The sequence below is a fragment of the Henckelia pumila genome, chromosome 1 (assembly GCF_033568475.1).
Source record: "Henckelia pumila isolate YLH828 chromosome 1, ASM3356847v2, whole genome shotgun sequence".
Lineage (NCBI taxonomy): Eukaryota > Viridiplantae > Streptophyta > Magnoliopsida > Lamiales > Gesneriaceae > Henckelia > Henckelia pumila.
The window spans coordinates 69,888,068-69,905,758 of record NC_133120.1 but is presented as its reverse complement, the minus strand read 5'-3'; the positions used below and the strand labels follow the sequence as shown (position 1 = coordinate 69,905,758).

The window sequence follows — 17,691 nt, the reverse complement described above, 5'->3', positions numbered from 1 at the left end:
CTACTACAACTTCCATAGCAGTATAGCTATGAAGAAAGAGATAGTGACAACAACAGCAAGGATCGATTCAGCCTAAACTCCAGCAGATGAAGAAATATAAGCATAGCTCCCCTAGCTAAAACAGATCAAGAGAAAATTTGAATGACATATAATTTCATAGGCAATAAGAAAGTACAGAAAATGAGGCTCAAGTTACACCAGATAATGAGATTGCAGGTAATTGAGTAATTGACTGAATCTGCTTATATCTTTATTGCATAGCATACATTCATAGATCAATGATTTGTTATGCTACAATCTTTATATGTTGAGCCTTTATTAATTGTATGTGTTGAGTCTTTGCCTTTGAGTAGATGGAAAATATTTGGTAGATTAGACATAACAGATAAAATACAGATTTGAGGAAATAAGATTGAATGTGATAATATACGACTTGGGTATTAAGCTAGCATGCATTATAGATATTAATGCAATAACTGAGTACCAATTAACATCTGATTGAATCCGTGCACTGATTAAGCAACAGAAATGATTAGAAAGTTATGATATGAGTTTTAGAAATTAGATTTTATTATTTCGGTACTGGTTATATCACGATGACCGTAGAAGAATTTCGGAAGAATTCTAGTCGATATACTGAACTAGTATAGAATTAACCTAGAATTGACAGATATGTTAGTGGTTAGAATGTATAGAAATAGCTCAATGACATATTTTGACCTTTCTACGATATGAATGCAGTTCTATATAGAGTGGTGTCTAGTACGAAAATCTTATGACAACTCGTATAGAATAACACTACTTGAACTGAAGAACTCCAAAAACAGCAGAATATGGATTAGCAAAGCATTATTCTAGTACCGAAGTGATTATTAATTTTATGACAAGAAGTTAAGTCGAAAAGATAATATTCGACTATTGTCAAAAGGGAATTAATAGCTAAACTCATGTCAATAGAGAATAAGAAAAATCAGTTACAGTCGAGCTTTCTCTTCAATGTTGCTGAAGCTATTACATCATAGAAATCATGATTCTTGAATTTCTTGATATCGATTCTGAGGTTGTGTTATTTGACCTCGATCGATTTTGATTGACTCTTGTTCTTTTGCTAGAGTCTGCTTTGATTCACTCGCTATCATTCAAAATATTTGATTTTGACTGACATTTCCTTGAGCGAGTTCTTTTGATTTGAAATTTGAGAATTATTGATTATTTTATGTGTCTATTCAGTGTATCTTGAAGTATTTAGCTCGTAACTGATATAAATTCAGATTCAGAGTACCAGCAAGATTTATGAGTTGATTGCATAAGTTGCCAATAAATGGGAAATAGAAAGAATAAATTAGCTACTTGCTTAATCGATTGAGTACAGATTTGTAATGTTTGTACTTTTTATACTTGAGTTTCTAGACAAATACTCAGATAATTAGAATTGTTGCAATCCAAGCTAAGCTATGTTAGTTTGGAAATATTACAACAACATTGATATTAGATCAAGTAATGAAAATTTGATTGAGAAAGCTAGATTAAGATATGAGACAAGACAACAGAGCAGAGCAGATGAATTTTGCGGTGAATAATCGTTTGAGTATGCCAGATATTCTAGATATGGAATATCAGATTCTGAAAGAGGCATATAACAACAAATTTAATATCCATTCAGTTGTCCAAATATGTATGACTTACATGTAGTCATTACTTGGAAATTAGTATTGGTGAAAGAAATGAAAGCAGATACGACAGAATTGACATTACCAATACTAAAATTTCAGTAAAAGAAGCAGAAAAGAAAAACCCAAGTGGTTTCTGTAACAGATTAGTTACTTAACAGCCGAAAGAAGATCAACTTTTCGAAAGATTTTAGCTCGAACCTACTCAAATCGTCATGATTTTGCGAATTAGATTGTAGTAGATTTCGAAAGATTCAAGAATATTTTGTATTAGATATTATACAAACATAAAGAGATACTGGTTATGAATTTAGCAAGATGATCAGATTACATGAATTATTGAAATCTATTGTCGAGATAGAGACTTTAGATTTGTTTTCTAGATTGTCGCACTGGTTGTCAGATGTTCTGAGTGTTTGGTTGTATAAGATTTCATTATATCATCCTCCGATTAATGGACTATCAGATGTGATTATCCAGATTTCCGAGGATATGCTCAGAACTATAGTACTAGATTCAGTACTAGTTGATTGATTATGTGCCACTTGATTATAATTCCAGTTACAGCTATCTGATAGATATAGAGACAGTATTTTGATGATTGATTGATAAGAAAAGCAGAATTACCTTTAGATTGAAACGATATTTCAGAAGTATCAGCTATCAGACCAGATATGAGTCAAGAAAATATAGAGAATGTGAAGATTGATTTGAACAGAATAAGAACAGAGCAGCATAGACAAAATTAGCAAATGAGCAACAGATATAGATTTTGAAGCCTGAACAGAATGACCAGCAAAGAAGTTCTTTCCCGAGCATCATTAGGTTCAGAAAGATATTTCAGAAGTGAATCAATAATTTATCCCTGTGAGTATTTGATCTAGCTTATTGAGTAATACTCAATCTCGAATTGTCAGATAGATGAATTGTTATCTACATGCATTAGCTGAAGAATAGAAGCTAGAATATGTATGTGCATTCAATTCAGATAAAGCAGAAATCGATAAGATTTTAAGAGAAGTAGACTAACCGATGCAGAGTTAGATCACGAGAAGGAGCAACTTCGATATAAGTTGACTCAGTGATTATATGTTCATGAAAATAGATATGATTGCAGAAGCGCTCAGAAAGAAGAATAGGATACTATAGAAGAGAAGATATCAGAATAGATATCTAAAGCTCACATAATTGAAGTAAGTATTACTTTAGTTAGCTATACAGCTTACGAGAATCAACAATAAGATCGAATGCGATTTCAAGGACGAAATCATTCCTTGGAGGGGAGGAATTGTAATACCCAAAAATATTAAGTTATTAATTGTGGGATTTAAGATTTAAATTCCGAATATGAGAAAATATTAATAAGAAGCTTTACGGAATGAGAGATTTACATTTCGGGTAAAAAAATATTTAATTTGAGGATTTTTCGCATTTTAAGATTTTAATATCCGGAAATCTTAAATTAAAAGAAGAGAATATTTGAATTGACATTTATGGAATTTAAGATGTAAATTCCAAGATTATAAATATCAAGGATGTAATTTGAAGATAAATTCCGAGCAAGAACCAATTTGCAAATATGGAGAAGTTCAAGGATTGAAATGCGATAAGGTCCGAAATGATTTAATTTTAATTCGAGAATATTTAATTTTAGAATATTTAGAGTTTTGAATTAAATTCTAATATTTTTAAATTATTTAGGATTGAAATTTAATTAAATCGCTGTCCGGAACTGAATTGCAATTATGCCATAGTTCAGGGACCAATGTGTAATATCCTTGTAAATAGGAATCACACGTGGGCTTTAGATATAAATGGTGCATATTTCACTCAGAATTGTAGTCCAGAAAATGGAGAGCAAAATTGGAAGAAAGTTTCTTAAAGCAAATTTTCAAAAGTTTAGGGACTAAAATGCAATTCTTGTGGGCAAGTGGATATACATAAATACACACTATCACACGTGTGTATTCCATTCTTCAGAAGCATATTTCGATTCATTCAGCTCAAGAAGAAGAATAAAAGCTGATTTCTAAATTTTTAAGTTCCGATAACAATTGATCCGCCCGGTAGAATTTTCGATTGATCATATATTTGCGATCACAGCTCCGAGTGCTTTGTTTTGACGTAAGTTTTATGAAATTATACCATGTTTGAATTTTAAGTTGTTGTTAAAATTAAAATTTGATTGTATAAATGTGTTCTAGCATATACGACGATAACATATCTAAGACGGATTGAGAAAAGATCGCCGTTTGGACATGTTTTCGAATTGATGAAGAATTTTGAGAAATCTGAATTTTTTTGATTGATATGTACGTGTATGTGCTGCATATTTGAGGAGGTTATAGTGTTAAGGTAGTGATGATATTGATGTTAATGTGTTTGGAATTTCGGTTTCGAACCGTTACGCCGCCGATTTTGATTTTGGATTAAACAATCAAGTCATATAGTTGTTTCAGATTTGATGAGATTGGAAGGGGAGTGAAATATGATGTTAAGCTATGTTACTACTTCATTTCAAAATTGAATGTGAAGATATCGAAGTCGAATCGACGAGTTCGAGCTGTTTGAACAAACAGAGTTGAATCAAGAATTTGATCAACTATCAACGTCGATGAGCAAGCGTGAAATGAATAAAAGTTAGATACGTCATCAGATTTGATGCTAGAAAGTTTGAATATGTCAAAGCTATGATCGAAAGGTATGATTCGACATTATCCTCGACGGGTAGAACAACTCGAGAACGTGGTGATTTTCGAGTTTTTCTAAAATCACATACTAATCTGGTTAAGTGCTCTTATGTGATTTATTTGCTATTGTTGCTATGAATGATTATTGAATTGTGTGTTCAAGATGTTTATCAGTATTTTTATGATTTAATGCATCAAGATTAAATTGCATTCATCTTGAACCCTACCTTGAAAAGCACATAGGGCTGATTGGCCTATAGTGCATATGACGTTTGGAGGACTGTAGTTGAGTGACACGGAATGTAGATTTACTTCCAGAGCTAGAAGACTCACTATAGTTGCACCAAATTCAGGGGAATTGAGATATTTAACGCCTTCTCGATTGGGTAAGTTGGTGGTCGGTTAAAGATTTTATTTCCCTGGGATCCCAAGAACTAAGATTTATTGGTATCAGATTTGATAGCCTATTCCTTGAAACATGCATTGCATTTATGCATTAACCTAGAGATTTCTATGGTTTAGAATATGCAGTTATAAATGCTAGAATGTTGTGATATGCCATTCTAGATATGAATGTATTGATATGCTCAATATGATATTGATTTAGATGAATAGTTATGCTTTAAGGATTTAAGAATGGAGTATATTTCTATGATTACATGTTGTTACATGTTTTGATGATTTATAATTCTTATAGCATATAGATTCAATATGCTTATATGGTGTATATGCATGTTTTCATATTGAGATTTATTCTCACCGGAGTTATCTGGCTGTTGCTTTGTTTGTATGTGTACATTGCAACAGGTTTGGGGCATGAGCGAGTCAAATGTGGCTTGGGTAGCTCGAGATTGAGAAAGATTAGCATGTGGTGACTTCGTGCTAAGAATAGATTGCTGTCAAATGCATGTTAGAAGGTGTTGGTTTAGTTTGAGCTTTGAAAACTTAGAATTGAGTTTATTGTATTGCACCTTAGAAACATGTATGCGATTATTGTTATGTCTAGATATGCATGTGTTTATGCTTGGGACATGTTGAGATTATGTATGTAATTTTTCAGATTTGAAATAGCCCTAGCAACTTTGATCTTTGTTGTAGCCTTTGGTAATTTTTGTAAATTTTTGCACCGACCCTTCTTGGTAGAATGAGTATAATGTTTTATTGAAAATTCCGATTAGGGTGCGGTTGGCGGAATTGGAAAGCTAAGACAAAGATATACAACTGTTATGAATATCATTTTCGCAGATTCTGTCCGAAACCCATGCGCGGGCGCTCCTGAAGAGGGGCGCAGGCGGGCGTGGGGTTCTGAAAAAACAAATTGGTTCTTTCTGCGACGTGATTTTGCTTCGCCAAATGTATAGTTTTGCGTCGCCAAATGTTTTGATTAATTTTATTCATATTGAATTATTATTGTCTCATTAATGATGCTTATTTATTAATTGCCCCTTAAGATGAGATTAGCACCCGAGATCCCCACACTCACTCACTTCAATCTAGGTCCAAGACCAAACATCGGCTCTGATACCACATGTTTTGGGGCCTCGGGTTTCTAATCTCAAGTTAGGGCAATAAATAGACGCTTAAATAAATCATTCACGATAATTCAAGCAACAACAAAAAATTTTTTAAAAAATTTTCCAGTCGCTCGATTGGTTAAACATTACCGATCGAGCGAGCATAAAACTTCAACCCGCTGATTTGACAAATAACATGCCTCGCTCGATCGGTCAAACTTTACCGATCGAGCGAGCAGAAAATATTAACTCTCGGGTTCTAAATTACAGGCCTCGCTCGATCGGTTAAACATGGCCGATCGAGCGAGAATGCTCTGCTCAAGAATTCTGCAGACCTTGTTGCTGTCAAAAACCGATTCCAAACATGCTAAACCAACTCTGAACAAGCTAGCACAGGTCTGAAAAATACATATATACAAGTACTAAGTCTCAAGCATCATGCCATATATTTCTTACATCAAACATGTAATCTAAAGACCATATATAAACTAAGCAACATAAGATGTTCTATAAGTTCTTCAACAAGTTTCCTCAACTTCACACAACTTGCATTCTAACATGTTTGACACAACACTAACATACATGACCTCATCTACAACCCAAGCTTTACATGCTAAGTCACTCTCTTGAGCTACCCACGTCAGTTTTGGCCAGCTCCTGCCCCATCTGTTGTCATGCACACATACAAAATAAGACAACAGCCGGAAACATCCGTTGAGAATATAATCCTCAGTATAATCAACATATACATGCGTAAAATTAAATCATAACAACTCTAAACATATCTTCTCAAGTATAGAGTATATAACGCATATATCGAGAATTGATTCCTATCACACTGCGCCATCAAGATTCGTATACGATCTTGACATGAATATCCATCTATCGTCGTCCCATCGGACTAGAAAATAAGGTCGTATCAGACCCTGGCATAAGAATCAATTCATATATCATATCGTATCAAATAAATATCCACAACCTGAAATGGATCGACAACATCAATATTAAACGATAACAAACAATACACAAGTATGTGGTTTGATGGGATAACTCAAGAAGCGTCATTCTCGAGTTGAAAATCCCTGACCTCAATGTTCTCTTATACCTTCTCATTTATTCTCGGTTCTTCAAGGATTCGAATCTGAAATATAATGTCAAGAACACATATATCAAACTCTATTCAAACTCACAACTCAATCTTCATTCAATCTGCACAATCAAATCAACTTCAAACCTATCTCAACTTCTTCTTCAGTTCGAAGACGGAATTCTCGAGTCTCTTAAGCTTTATAATCTGAAATAAATCATATTAAACTATATATATCATCTAAGAATTCAACCAAGTTCAGCTAAATCAATCAATATTCAAACTCGATCAAATTCTTGAACCGGTGGCGTAACGACTGAAAATCGGTAACCGAAACTCACATATATCAAAGCTATCAATCTTTAAAACTCAACTCAACATACATATCCGCAATATATCATCAAGAACCAGCATAATCAGATGTAAGGATTTTGAAATATAGGCTGGAAAATCATAAGAATCACAAACGATATCCGTTCTTCGATCCGGTTGCGATATAACGATGCATATAACGTCAAGAACAACTATATACCATCACCTCTGATTTCTCCCAACAACCATAATTTCGAAACATTCTGAAAGAAGATAATACTTACATCAAAAGATATCCCTTCTTGCAAGGATTCCAAAACTTCACTCGGATTGAAAATCGGTTGGCCGGATCATGAAATAATGAAATATGAAACTCAAATTCCACTTGGAGAAGATGAAGTCTCGGTTCCTAGATGATGGAGTTGTTGGAATCTGATGGAAATAATACATACACACATACAAAGGAATATCAATACAATTGTCCTCATTACAATTCATAATATGCACTTTGGCCCCTCAAACCTTCACCAAAATGCAATTGAGTCCTCGTCAAATCTTTCAATTCAATTTCAATCTTAAATAATTTAAGAATATTAGAATTTAAATCTAAACTCTAAATATTCTCAAATTAAATAATCTCGGATTAAAAATTAAATAATTTTGGGGATTTACAAAAGTGTTGTATCTCGCTCCTCTACAGAAGCTGAATATCGAGCTATGGCTTTAATGAAAAAAAAAACACCATTTCAAATTCAAATTCTTTCATGGTAGCTTCTAAATCCCCATCCAAACAACATACATGGTTCGAAATTCACAAGCATAAAACATATCATTTTCGAAAATAACAGGGCATAATTTTAGAGAAATACGTAAAACACAAAAACATAATTTAATCACACTACATAATAATCTACAAGGTGAGAAAAGAAACCCATATTCTTGCCTATCTTGCAAACCCAAGTGAAGAAGGGCACATCTAGTGAGCTGAAGGCTCGACCAACAGCTGAGATTTTCCTCCTAAGGTGAATCTCGGGGCGGCACAGCGGAGGCTTGGTAGCTGGAACGACGGCCGAAGTGAAGTGGAGGGAAATGGAAGGTGTCGTGAGTCTCTTGGAGAGAAATGGGGGAAACTAGCTGAATAATTTCGAAATTCATTCTAAGAAACTAGCACATAAAATACATAGCTTGCTTAGTGGATCAAAGGAATCCTACACTTGCCTTAAATTTGAAATGCTCAAGAATCAAAGGAACCTAGCTGGAAGAAATGGACACGGGAACTGCTAGACCACCTACGCTCGAGCTCTGGTCGGCTATGGTGGCTTCAGGTCGGCGGCGGCAGTCGAACGATCTTGGAGAAGAAGAAGTAGATGGATTCTCAAGCAAGAACAGGGAAGTCGCGAGTTTTGTGTGTGAGTTTGAGTTGAGTGTTGGGAGGCTAGGGTTAAATATTTAAGTTAGGGATAATGTTTGAGTGTGTAGGTATAAGTGTAAGTATATAAATGTGAGTGTGTGAGTTTTAGGAAAAAAGTACTACACACTTTTAAAAAGTGCCAAACCAAAATAGCAACTAGGACTATGAATTAAAATGCACTAAATAAAACACAAGCTTTAAATTCTAAGAATTGAAAACTTTAAATATTCCAATGTGACGGCAACGAGTAAAATATTTAAATAACAATCAGAGCGATTAAAATAATTTAAACAAACTAGACTAACGTTTAAAAGTAATCTAAATAAATACACAAGCGGAAATAAAAACCTTTAAAATGATTTGGACAATTAAAAAGGATTTAAATAAATAATCTAGACATTTAAAATAGTGTAAAATAATTTAAAATAAGTAACCGCTAAACTTAGGCTATTTAAAATAAATAAGTTGGACACTCGAAAATATTTAACCAAATAAGCTAAACAGTTAAAATCATTTAAAAAAATATACTAAACAATTAAAATCAAAATCATTTAAATAAGCAAAACCTAAACCTTTAAAATATTAACACAATTTAAATTGCACAATAAAATCATTTAGACAGATAAACTTAAACAATTAAAAACATTAATTAAATAGTTAGTAAAATAAAATCATTTGAACAAATAATAAAATATTTTATTAGCACATAATTTCAAATAAAGAATTTAAATCAATTAAACGTAAAAATAATAATCATAATATTTATTAAATTAATGCATGTAATTTAATAAATTGGATTTTAGGCGTCACAATTCCTTCCCCCCTTAAATGGAATTTCGTCCTCGAAATTCAAGACTCACTAACTATGTCTGGTTACCTTAGACCAGATCAACACTAAGTTTTCCAACTTTGCACCTACAAGAGTTGGCCCAAATCAGCTTTCGCTGTGCACTCTGATGCTTATCAACACCTACAAAGCAAGGTGCTAACTAACTCCCACTGCAAAAATAAATTTGCAAATTCCTATTTATCTCCGAATGATTGTAGCCCAAGAGAAATTTCTAATCACTGTTCCCATGTGACTGTAAGAGTTTTAATTCGCCCCTTAAACTCCTAAAATATCTGATGCCCGCCTTAGTTTGATAACCTTAAATCCTGGATCGCAACTTAAATCAATAAATATCCTTAAAACCAATAAATAATTTATGTCGACCTTACTTCTAACTTAAAAGCTTCCTAACAACGAAACTATGCTTAATGTCTAATCACCAGCTAAACTTAACTCATATAATATACAACTCGAGCTCTAAAGAAATTCACAAGTTCACAAAATACTAAGCAACTAACACTGATCTTTTCTAAATAGGATTGCTAAGGGACTATACAATTCTACCTCGTTAGACCTCTAGATACGAGATGATTATAACTCGTACTTCCACAACAACGACAATGAAACCCATCATGCGTCACTAACAACTATGCGCCAGCTCAACATATAAAATAAATTACCTATCTCCTCGACAATCTCATAAGAACCGACAAAACGAGTAAATTTCATTATATTCCCAAATCGGTAATATTACGGAACAATGATACCTTTAAGAACAACTTAATATCCATTTTGAAATTCTAAAGGTCTATGTCACTTATTAGTAGTGCTACACTTAATGGTCCTGGGCTTATGGTCAATCTCTTACGCAACGACTAAGAAATCCATAATTTACACCTCAAGTAAAAATATACCACGAGTTATTATCCATTTATTGGATTAGACGGTCTCTAAGTACCAAATAATTCTAACATATCACCTGAAGACATATCTCAAATCTCTAGTTCAACTTGATAGCAAGTTTGGAAAATCCAAAAATTCCCAAATTATTATATGGTACAACCTGAATTCATATTTCAAGAACTTAGTACCCAATTAGGCACCTTGAAGAGATTGTAATTCGATTGAAAATGATTTCTCATTGTTCCTCAAGTACCTTAGAATTTCACCGGTAAATAAATCTACAGCTTATCCGAAAAACTTCCTGAATATTCTATTCGTCATTCTGTACCCATATTTGGTGCATTAGTCTTACCGGTTGACATTCACAAAATCTTAGAATGCTAATATAATGTACCCAAAATACTCTAGGGACAACTCTAATTCCATGCCTCGCGACTGATCAACCAAATTATCGATTCTCTACGGGAATATTCACTCTCGAACATGCTCCAATTTCCAATCGGGTCATTAACACTATCATTTAGCTAACCAAAGTTGTCTGTTTACTCTTAACGATCCTGTTTAGAATGAATCAACCCATTCCACTAACTCGCTAACTAGCAGTCTTCTCGCTAGAACTAGACAAAATTGATAGCCGCCATTCCTCGGAACACAACGATAACTTAGGATTTTATCTAATACTAATACTAAACTCCAACAATCTAAACACTTACTATGCGGTTACGAGTCGATTCCCTTCACAAGAAATAGAAATGCTAATTTGAAACTATGATCCACCCAAATAATTCACCATGATGGATCATGAAAGGGAAACAAACATACAAGTGATGCTGCTTAATACGAAACAAAATAATGCAAGTATTATAATCAAATGAGCTGAAAATAAAAATCTAGATAAGTGAAAATAACTCACTCATAATTCAATTCTAGGGGTGAATTAATAATACTGGAGGCTCCATGAATAATGAATATGAGCCAAACAAGATACAAATCTCGTGATCATTCATACATGAGTACTGAAATCATGCTCAAGCAAGCAAAGCATAATTAAGAGCAATCTATGTGACTTCAGTCGAGAGAAGTACACACAAGTCAATAATCAGGGAAAACAACGGTCTCAAAATAAAATCAGATGTCAGCCACACAACATGATTAGATTACCAAAAAGAAAAATTGAATCTTACTCACATCAACATGTGGCTCTAGAACCGAAGGAAAAATTTCAAGAAGTGTGGAATATAAGCAGGATTTTATTAAGAAGTTCAACCAATGCCAAAGTAGCTGAATACAACATTGACCGATGTCATACGAATTCATAAATGAACAAAGGATGCGCAAATAAATTTCAGATATTCAAAAGTATATGTTGCAATGGATACAAGCACACTTGAAGAATAAGGAAATAACGATCGGAATAATGGTTCACAAAATTGAAAGGCTCATAGTAACCGACTCACTAATTCCACAAAATCATACTTGTCCAAAAAAAAAACAAATAAAACTCAACTATCTATAATAATATAAAACCAAGTTCGTATCCCAAGTCTTCACACGAGTTCGATTCATAAACTTAACTGACTAAACACACACCTAGAAATTCCCAAGCAACCTATACACTTAGTTTTATCCGACTAAATTTCATCCATAAGAGAATAAATGACAACAAGGACACAACGACTAATATCTCCTAATGTACAAGTTTAATATTTTCCATCAAGCTCCTACAATCTCATAAAATTATTAACACTACCTAATAACTCAAACAACATCCACGTACTATCCAAAGCTGGAAGGAATATTAGTACACCAACTCCGTTTAACATGGAACCGCATGCTACAAAAATAAACAGTCAAATAATACACTTTAAATTATAAAATAAGTTTTAAACAAAAATAAACACTAAACTACACACTTAATTAAATTAAACATCTAGTTTTGAAAATATTTTAAAAAGAAGGTGACATCAAAACATTTAAAGTAATAAATCAATTACGATTACCATATAAAATTCATTAAAACTTACAGACTTTGAGGCGAGATTTCTCGAATTTCTTGCAACCGGTAGTAGGCACAACCCAAACCAGAACCATGCTCTGATACTAACTGAAATGATCCTAACTACTTGTTATAATTAATAATTAAATAAAATACGGGTTTTCAAAAAATTTCGTCATGACCTAACTGTTTTGATTAAAACCCACCTGTCTCAAACAACAGATTAAAAAAAACACAACCAAAAACACTAAATAAACTAGCCCGAGAAAAGGAAATAAATGAAAATCTGAGAAAGAGATTGACACTCCAAACATCCAAAAGTTAAACGATTTGATACATAAGTGCCCACAAACAATTCCAAAGAATATTATCTTTACATTTATATTTACTAATTTAACAAGATGAAAGACTTTAAAGTGCTAAAATAAACTTTTGCGGAAGACTGGCATGGTCAGAGGGATGTGCCGTGCCCGCATCACAGTCTACTCGATAGTCCTGCCCCGCAATCTCAATGATAACCTAAACCTGCACCAAGTAGATGTAGTGAGCCTAGGGGCCCAACAAGAATATGGGAGAAATAACGAGTACTACATAAATACATGCACACGCACATTAAAATAGCTTATACTAAAAATAATTTTGTTTGTGCCCCTTAATTTAAATAAATGATTTCTAAAGGAAAGAAGTGAACATAAATGAAACATATGCATGGCTAAGTCGAATATAATCACTGTAACTGAATAAACTGTACTGAAACATAGTCATAAATATTTGAACTTAGATCCTTGAATTGTGACTCTGTGATTTCGATCATGATCATGGTTGCAGTGCACTATGCCGCAAGGAAGTCGGATTTCTCCCAACCCGTCTTGCCCATACTTTGTAAGGGAAGCCAAGATTTCTCACAGCCCGTCCAAACCCATACTTGGTTAGGGAAGCCAAGATTTCTCCCAACCCGTCCAAACCCATAAATTTGGTAAGAAAAGCCAGAATGTCTCCCAGCCCTTCCAAACCCATACTTTCTATAGTCACAATCATCTCACTTTGTTCCTAAAAATATTTTCTTTCATTCTTGAATATGGGACTTAGCATGCATATGTAAATATGACGTACATGTAAATGTTTGATCAATAATCATGCAAATGACTCACACATAGATGACCGGGATGGTGATTTAGAAGACAAACCAAAAGGTGGGAAACTAAACCATAATTTAGCGCTTAAGACAAATTGGAGCGGTTTGCCCGTAAAATTTGTAACTTGCTCGATTCTTATTCAAAAAGAATTTCGCTTGAAACCACGACTCCATGACACTTAGAACTAAGTAGGGAAATCATCCTTGGAGTTTTATTCCTAAGCAATCATTTTATAAAAATTTGATTCCAGGCAGCAAGCTTAAAATACAAAAATTATGCACCTCTCTAATCAAATGCCTAGAACCCAACCAAAACTTAACAGAATTAATTCTTGATAAGAGTCGTTTTTTCATGTTTTATTGTTCATTTTCTTGATGTTTTGCATTAGTTCCTTGTAGTTTTGTTAGTGTTTTTCTAATTTTGTTTGCATTTAGTGTAATGTTGTGTGTTTTATTTACTCCTATTGATTTATGGTTAAATTGGCAGGAAAATGAGAAAAAAAATGATTTCAAGCTTCACAAGGGGGTGCGCTCGGTCTGCAGAAAAGAGCAGACCGAGCGCTGGCACAATTTGAAGAGGCAGAAATTTGAATAAAATGGAGCGATCGGTCGGTAGAATTCAGCAGACCGAGCGCTCGCTGAAAAATTAGGCAGAAACTTGGTAGATTTCCAGCGCTCGGTCGGTAAAAATCAGCAGACCGAGCGCCCGCGCGTAATTTTTGGAAAACTTTATTTCGGAAGTTTTATATGGAAAGAACTCTGAGGGCAATATATATAGAATATTTTCAGATGTTTTGGGGGTTGGAAAAACACAGCAAAGCAAGGCGGAGGCGGCTCTGAAGATCGAAGTTTCTTCCTCTCGTTGGGAGTTCTTCTTCTTCACGATTTCTGAATTCTTATGTTAAAAACTTTATTAGATTGAATTTTATTATGAGTTGTAGTAGCTAAACTCTCTTTTGTTGGAATTTAGGGGATCCTAACCCCGAAACATGCTTTTGTGATTGAATCATTGGACGAATTGATTGAGTTTTTATACGAGTAATTGATTTTATCATGGTTTATTATTCTATGTTGAGGAGTAGCTAACTTTAACATAGATTCGTAGATTGTGAATTGTTGTCGAGAGATAGATTCATGATTAGGACTAGTGATAAAATCCATGGACTTAAAATATGCATAGAGATATGATATTTAGTACATGTTGATAACCATATACCACCAGGTTGAAAGTTGTAGGAATTCAATGAACGCAAAGCAATCAGTAATGATAAATAACCAAAGAGATTTGATTGTTTCATTAACTTAAATTAGATTGGCATAAACTCGAGAGAGGGTATCGATATTTCGAGAATTCTTGTCAAATTTATGAGTGTAAAAGTAATTTCAATCATCCAAATTCAATTAGGGGGAAGGTGAACCGAGATTCCAACAAAATTTTCTCATATTATATTTTTCTGCGCTAAGCATTGCTGTGGTTTAATTTATTTTCATTCAAGTATTTTTAAATTGAATTCTTTACTTTATAATTTTAGAACAGTCAATGATCAAATTTTCGTTACTTTGTGTATAGAAATTAAATAATTGAATTATTGTGATGTAGTCCCTGAGAACGATACTCGTACTCGGTACACTTTTCTATAACTTGAGTCGTGCACTTGCGATAATTTTGAGCATAAAAGAGAGATAATCATATTGAATTTAAGTTTTAGTATTTGCTCGATCAAGTTTTTGGCGCCGTTGCCGGGGAATATTGATTACTTTGATTTTTCTTATTTCATTTTCTCTACTTCAATTTTAATCACTATTTTCATCTGTGAACTGTAGGATTCTCTTGCAGTGCATGCAACATTCACCCAAAGCAGAACTCTTTCCTTTTGATCCAGAAATTGAAAGAACTTTTCGCAGAAGAAGAAGGCAACAAAAAGAAGCAATGGCAGAACAAGAACGACTACATGGAGATGGAGAAGCAGAGAATAATGCACCACCCATCTACAGATCCATGATGGATAGCGCTTTGCCATCCATCGAAAATGCCAGACCAAGCATCATCAGGCCAACCATAGCAGCAAATCAGTTTGAAATAAAGCCTGCTATCATTCAAATGGTGCAAAACACAGTCCAGTTTGGTGGGATGACAATCGATGACCCATATGCTCACCTGACAAATTTTATAGAAATTTGTGACACTTTTAGGATGCAGGGAGTTTCTGATGACGCTATTCGTTTGCATTTATTCCCTTTTTCTTTAAGAGATAAAGCTAAAGCATGGCTAACAAATCTACCTGCAGGTTCCATCATTACTTGGGATGATCTCGCAAAGGCTTTCCTGACCAAATATTTTCCACCGTCCAAATCAATGAAACTCAGAGCTGACATCACAACATTTGCTCAAGGCGAACAGAAAACACTGTATGAAGCATGAGAGCGTTACAAAGATCTACTGAGGAGATGCCCACATCACCAACTACCAGACGGTCTTGTGGTACAAACTTTTTATTATGGTCTTCCTCACTCAAATCGCACCATGTTAGATGCAGCTGCAGGGGGAAATTTGTTACGAAAATCACCAGAGGACGGATATGAGTTAATTGAGGAGATGGCATCCAGTAGCTATCATCCTCAATCAGAGAGGAATGCAGCCAGGAGACCCGCAGGAATGCATCAAGTTGATGCATTCACCTCAGTAGCAGCTCAGCTTGAAGTCATGAATAAGAGGATTGAAGAGCTAACTCTAGGGAAGTATGCAATGCATATTCAAGAAGTGTGGTGTGAGAAATGTGGTGCTGAACACTTCACAAAAGAATGTCAGACAGGCAATCCTTCATATCAGCCAGAGGGAGGAATGGTGAACCATGTGGGAAATCAGAACCGCCCTAGGAATGATCCATTCTCAAACACATATAATCCAGGGTGGAAACAACATCCGAACTTTTCATGGGGAGGACAGAATAATAGGTCATATGGGAATCAGAACTACGGAACACAGCCTCTAGAAGGGAAGTCAAGCATGGAACAGATGATGCAGAAGTTTATATCATCCACTGAGACCAGAATGTAGAATCAGGATGCATCGATTAAGAACTTGGAAAATCAAATAGGGCAATTAGCTAAAGCGATGTCCAGCAGAGAGCTGGGTACTTTGCCAAGTGACACGGAAAAGAATCCAAAAGAGCAGGTGAAGGCAGTTGAATTTAGAAGTGGGAAGATAGTTGAGGGTGAGAAACGAGGCGAGAAAGAATCAGAACCAGCTACACCAAGGAAAAATGCAGGTAAGTCTTCTGATTCTACACAACCACCCACATCACAGTCAAATATTGTTATTCCACCACCTTTTCCTGCAGCTCTCAAAAAGGCCAAGCTAGATTCTCAGTTTGCTAAATTCCTAGAAGTATTCAAGAAATTGAATATAAACATTCCCTTAGCTGATGCGTTGATGCAAATGCCCAGTTACGCGAAATTCTTGAAGGAAATTCTCTCCAGCAAGAGAAAATTGGAGGAGCATGCAATGATCAGTCTAAAAGAAAATTGCTCTGCGCTAGTTCAGAACAAGATTCCACCAAAGTAAAAAGATCCAGGGAGTTTTTCTATTCCTTTTATTATTAATTATGTCCAATTTCATAAAGCTTTGTGTGATTTAGGAGCAAGAATAAACTTAATGTCATATTCTGTTTTCAGGAATGAGCTTGGGAGAGCCGAAATCCATCAGGATGTCATTGCAATTGGCGGACAGGTCTATAAAATATCCAAGAGGGATAATAGAATATGTGCTGGTTAAAGTCGACAAATTCATCTTCCCGGTGGATTTTGTGGTGCTTGATATGGAGGAAGATTTGGACATGCCACTTATTCTGGGAAGACCTTTCCTGGCAACAGGAAAAGCACTCATCGATGTCCAAAAGGGAGAGTTACATCTGCGAGTGGGAGAAGAGAAAATTTCCTTTGATGTGTTTAATGTACTAAAATTTGCACAAAGTAATGAAGAGTGTTTTCAAATTGATGTCGTGGACTCACTTTTATATGATTATGTGCAGGATACATTTCAGGAACCATTAGAAGCTGCACTCATTTCTCCTCCTCGTGATGATCTAGTCAATGTAGAGATAGAAGAGATGACGGCTTACTTGAATGATAACCAGTCATGGAG

General features: G+C 34.6%; 1 protein-coding gene across 1 annotated transcript; it reads left to right on the top strand.

The window, feature by feature from the left end:
• Positions 1-16,662: 16,662 nt before the first annotated feature.
• On the top strand, positions 16,663-17,112 carry LOC140864492 (uncharacterized). The gene has a single exon (XM_073268721.1). It carries the CDS (start codon positions 16,663-16,665, stop codon positions 17,110-17,112), a length of 450 nt encoding a protein of 149 aa, XP_073124822.1.
• Positions 17,113-17,691: the final 579 nt, after the last annotated feature.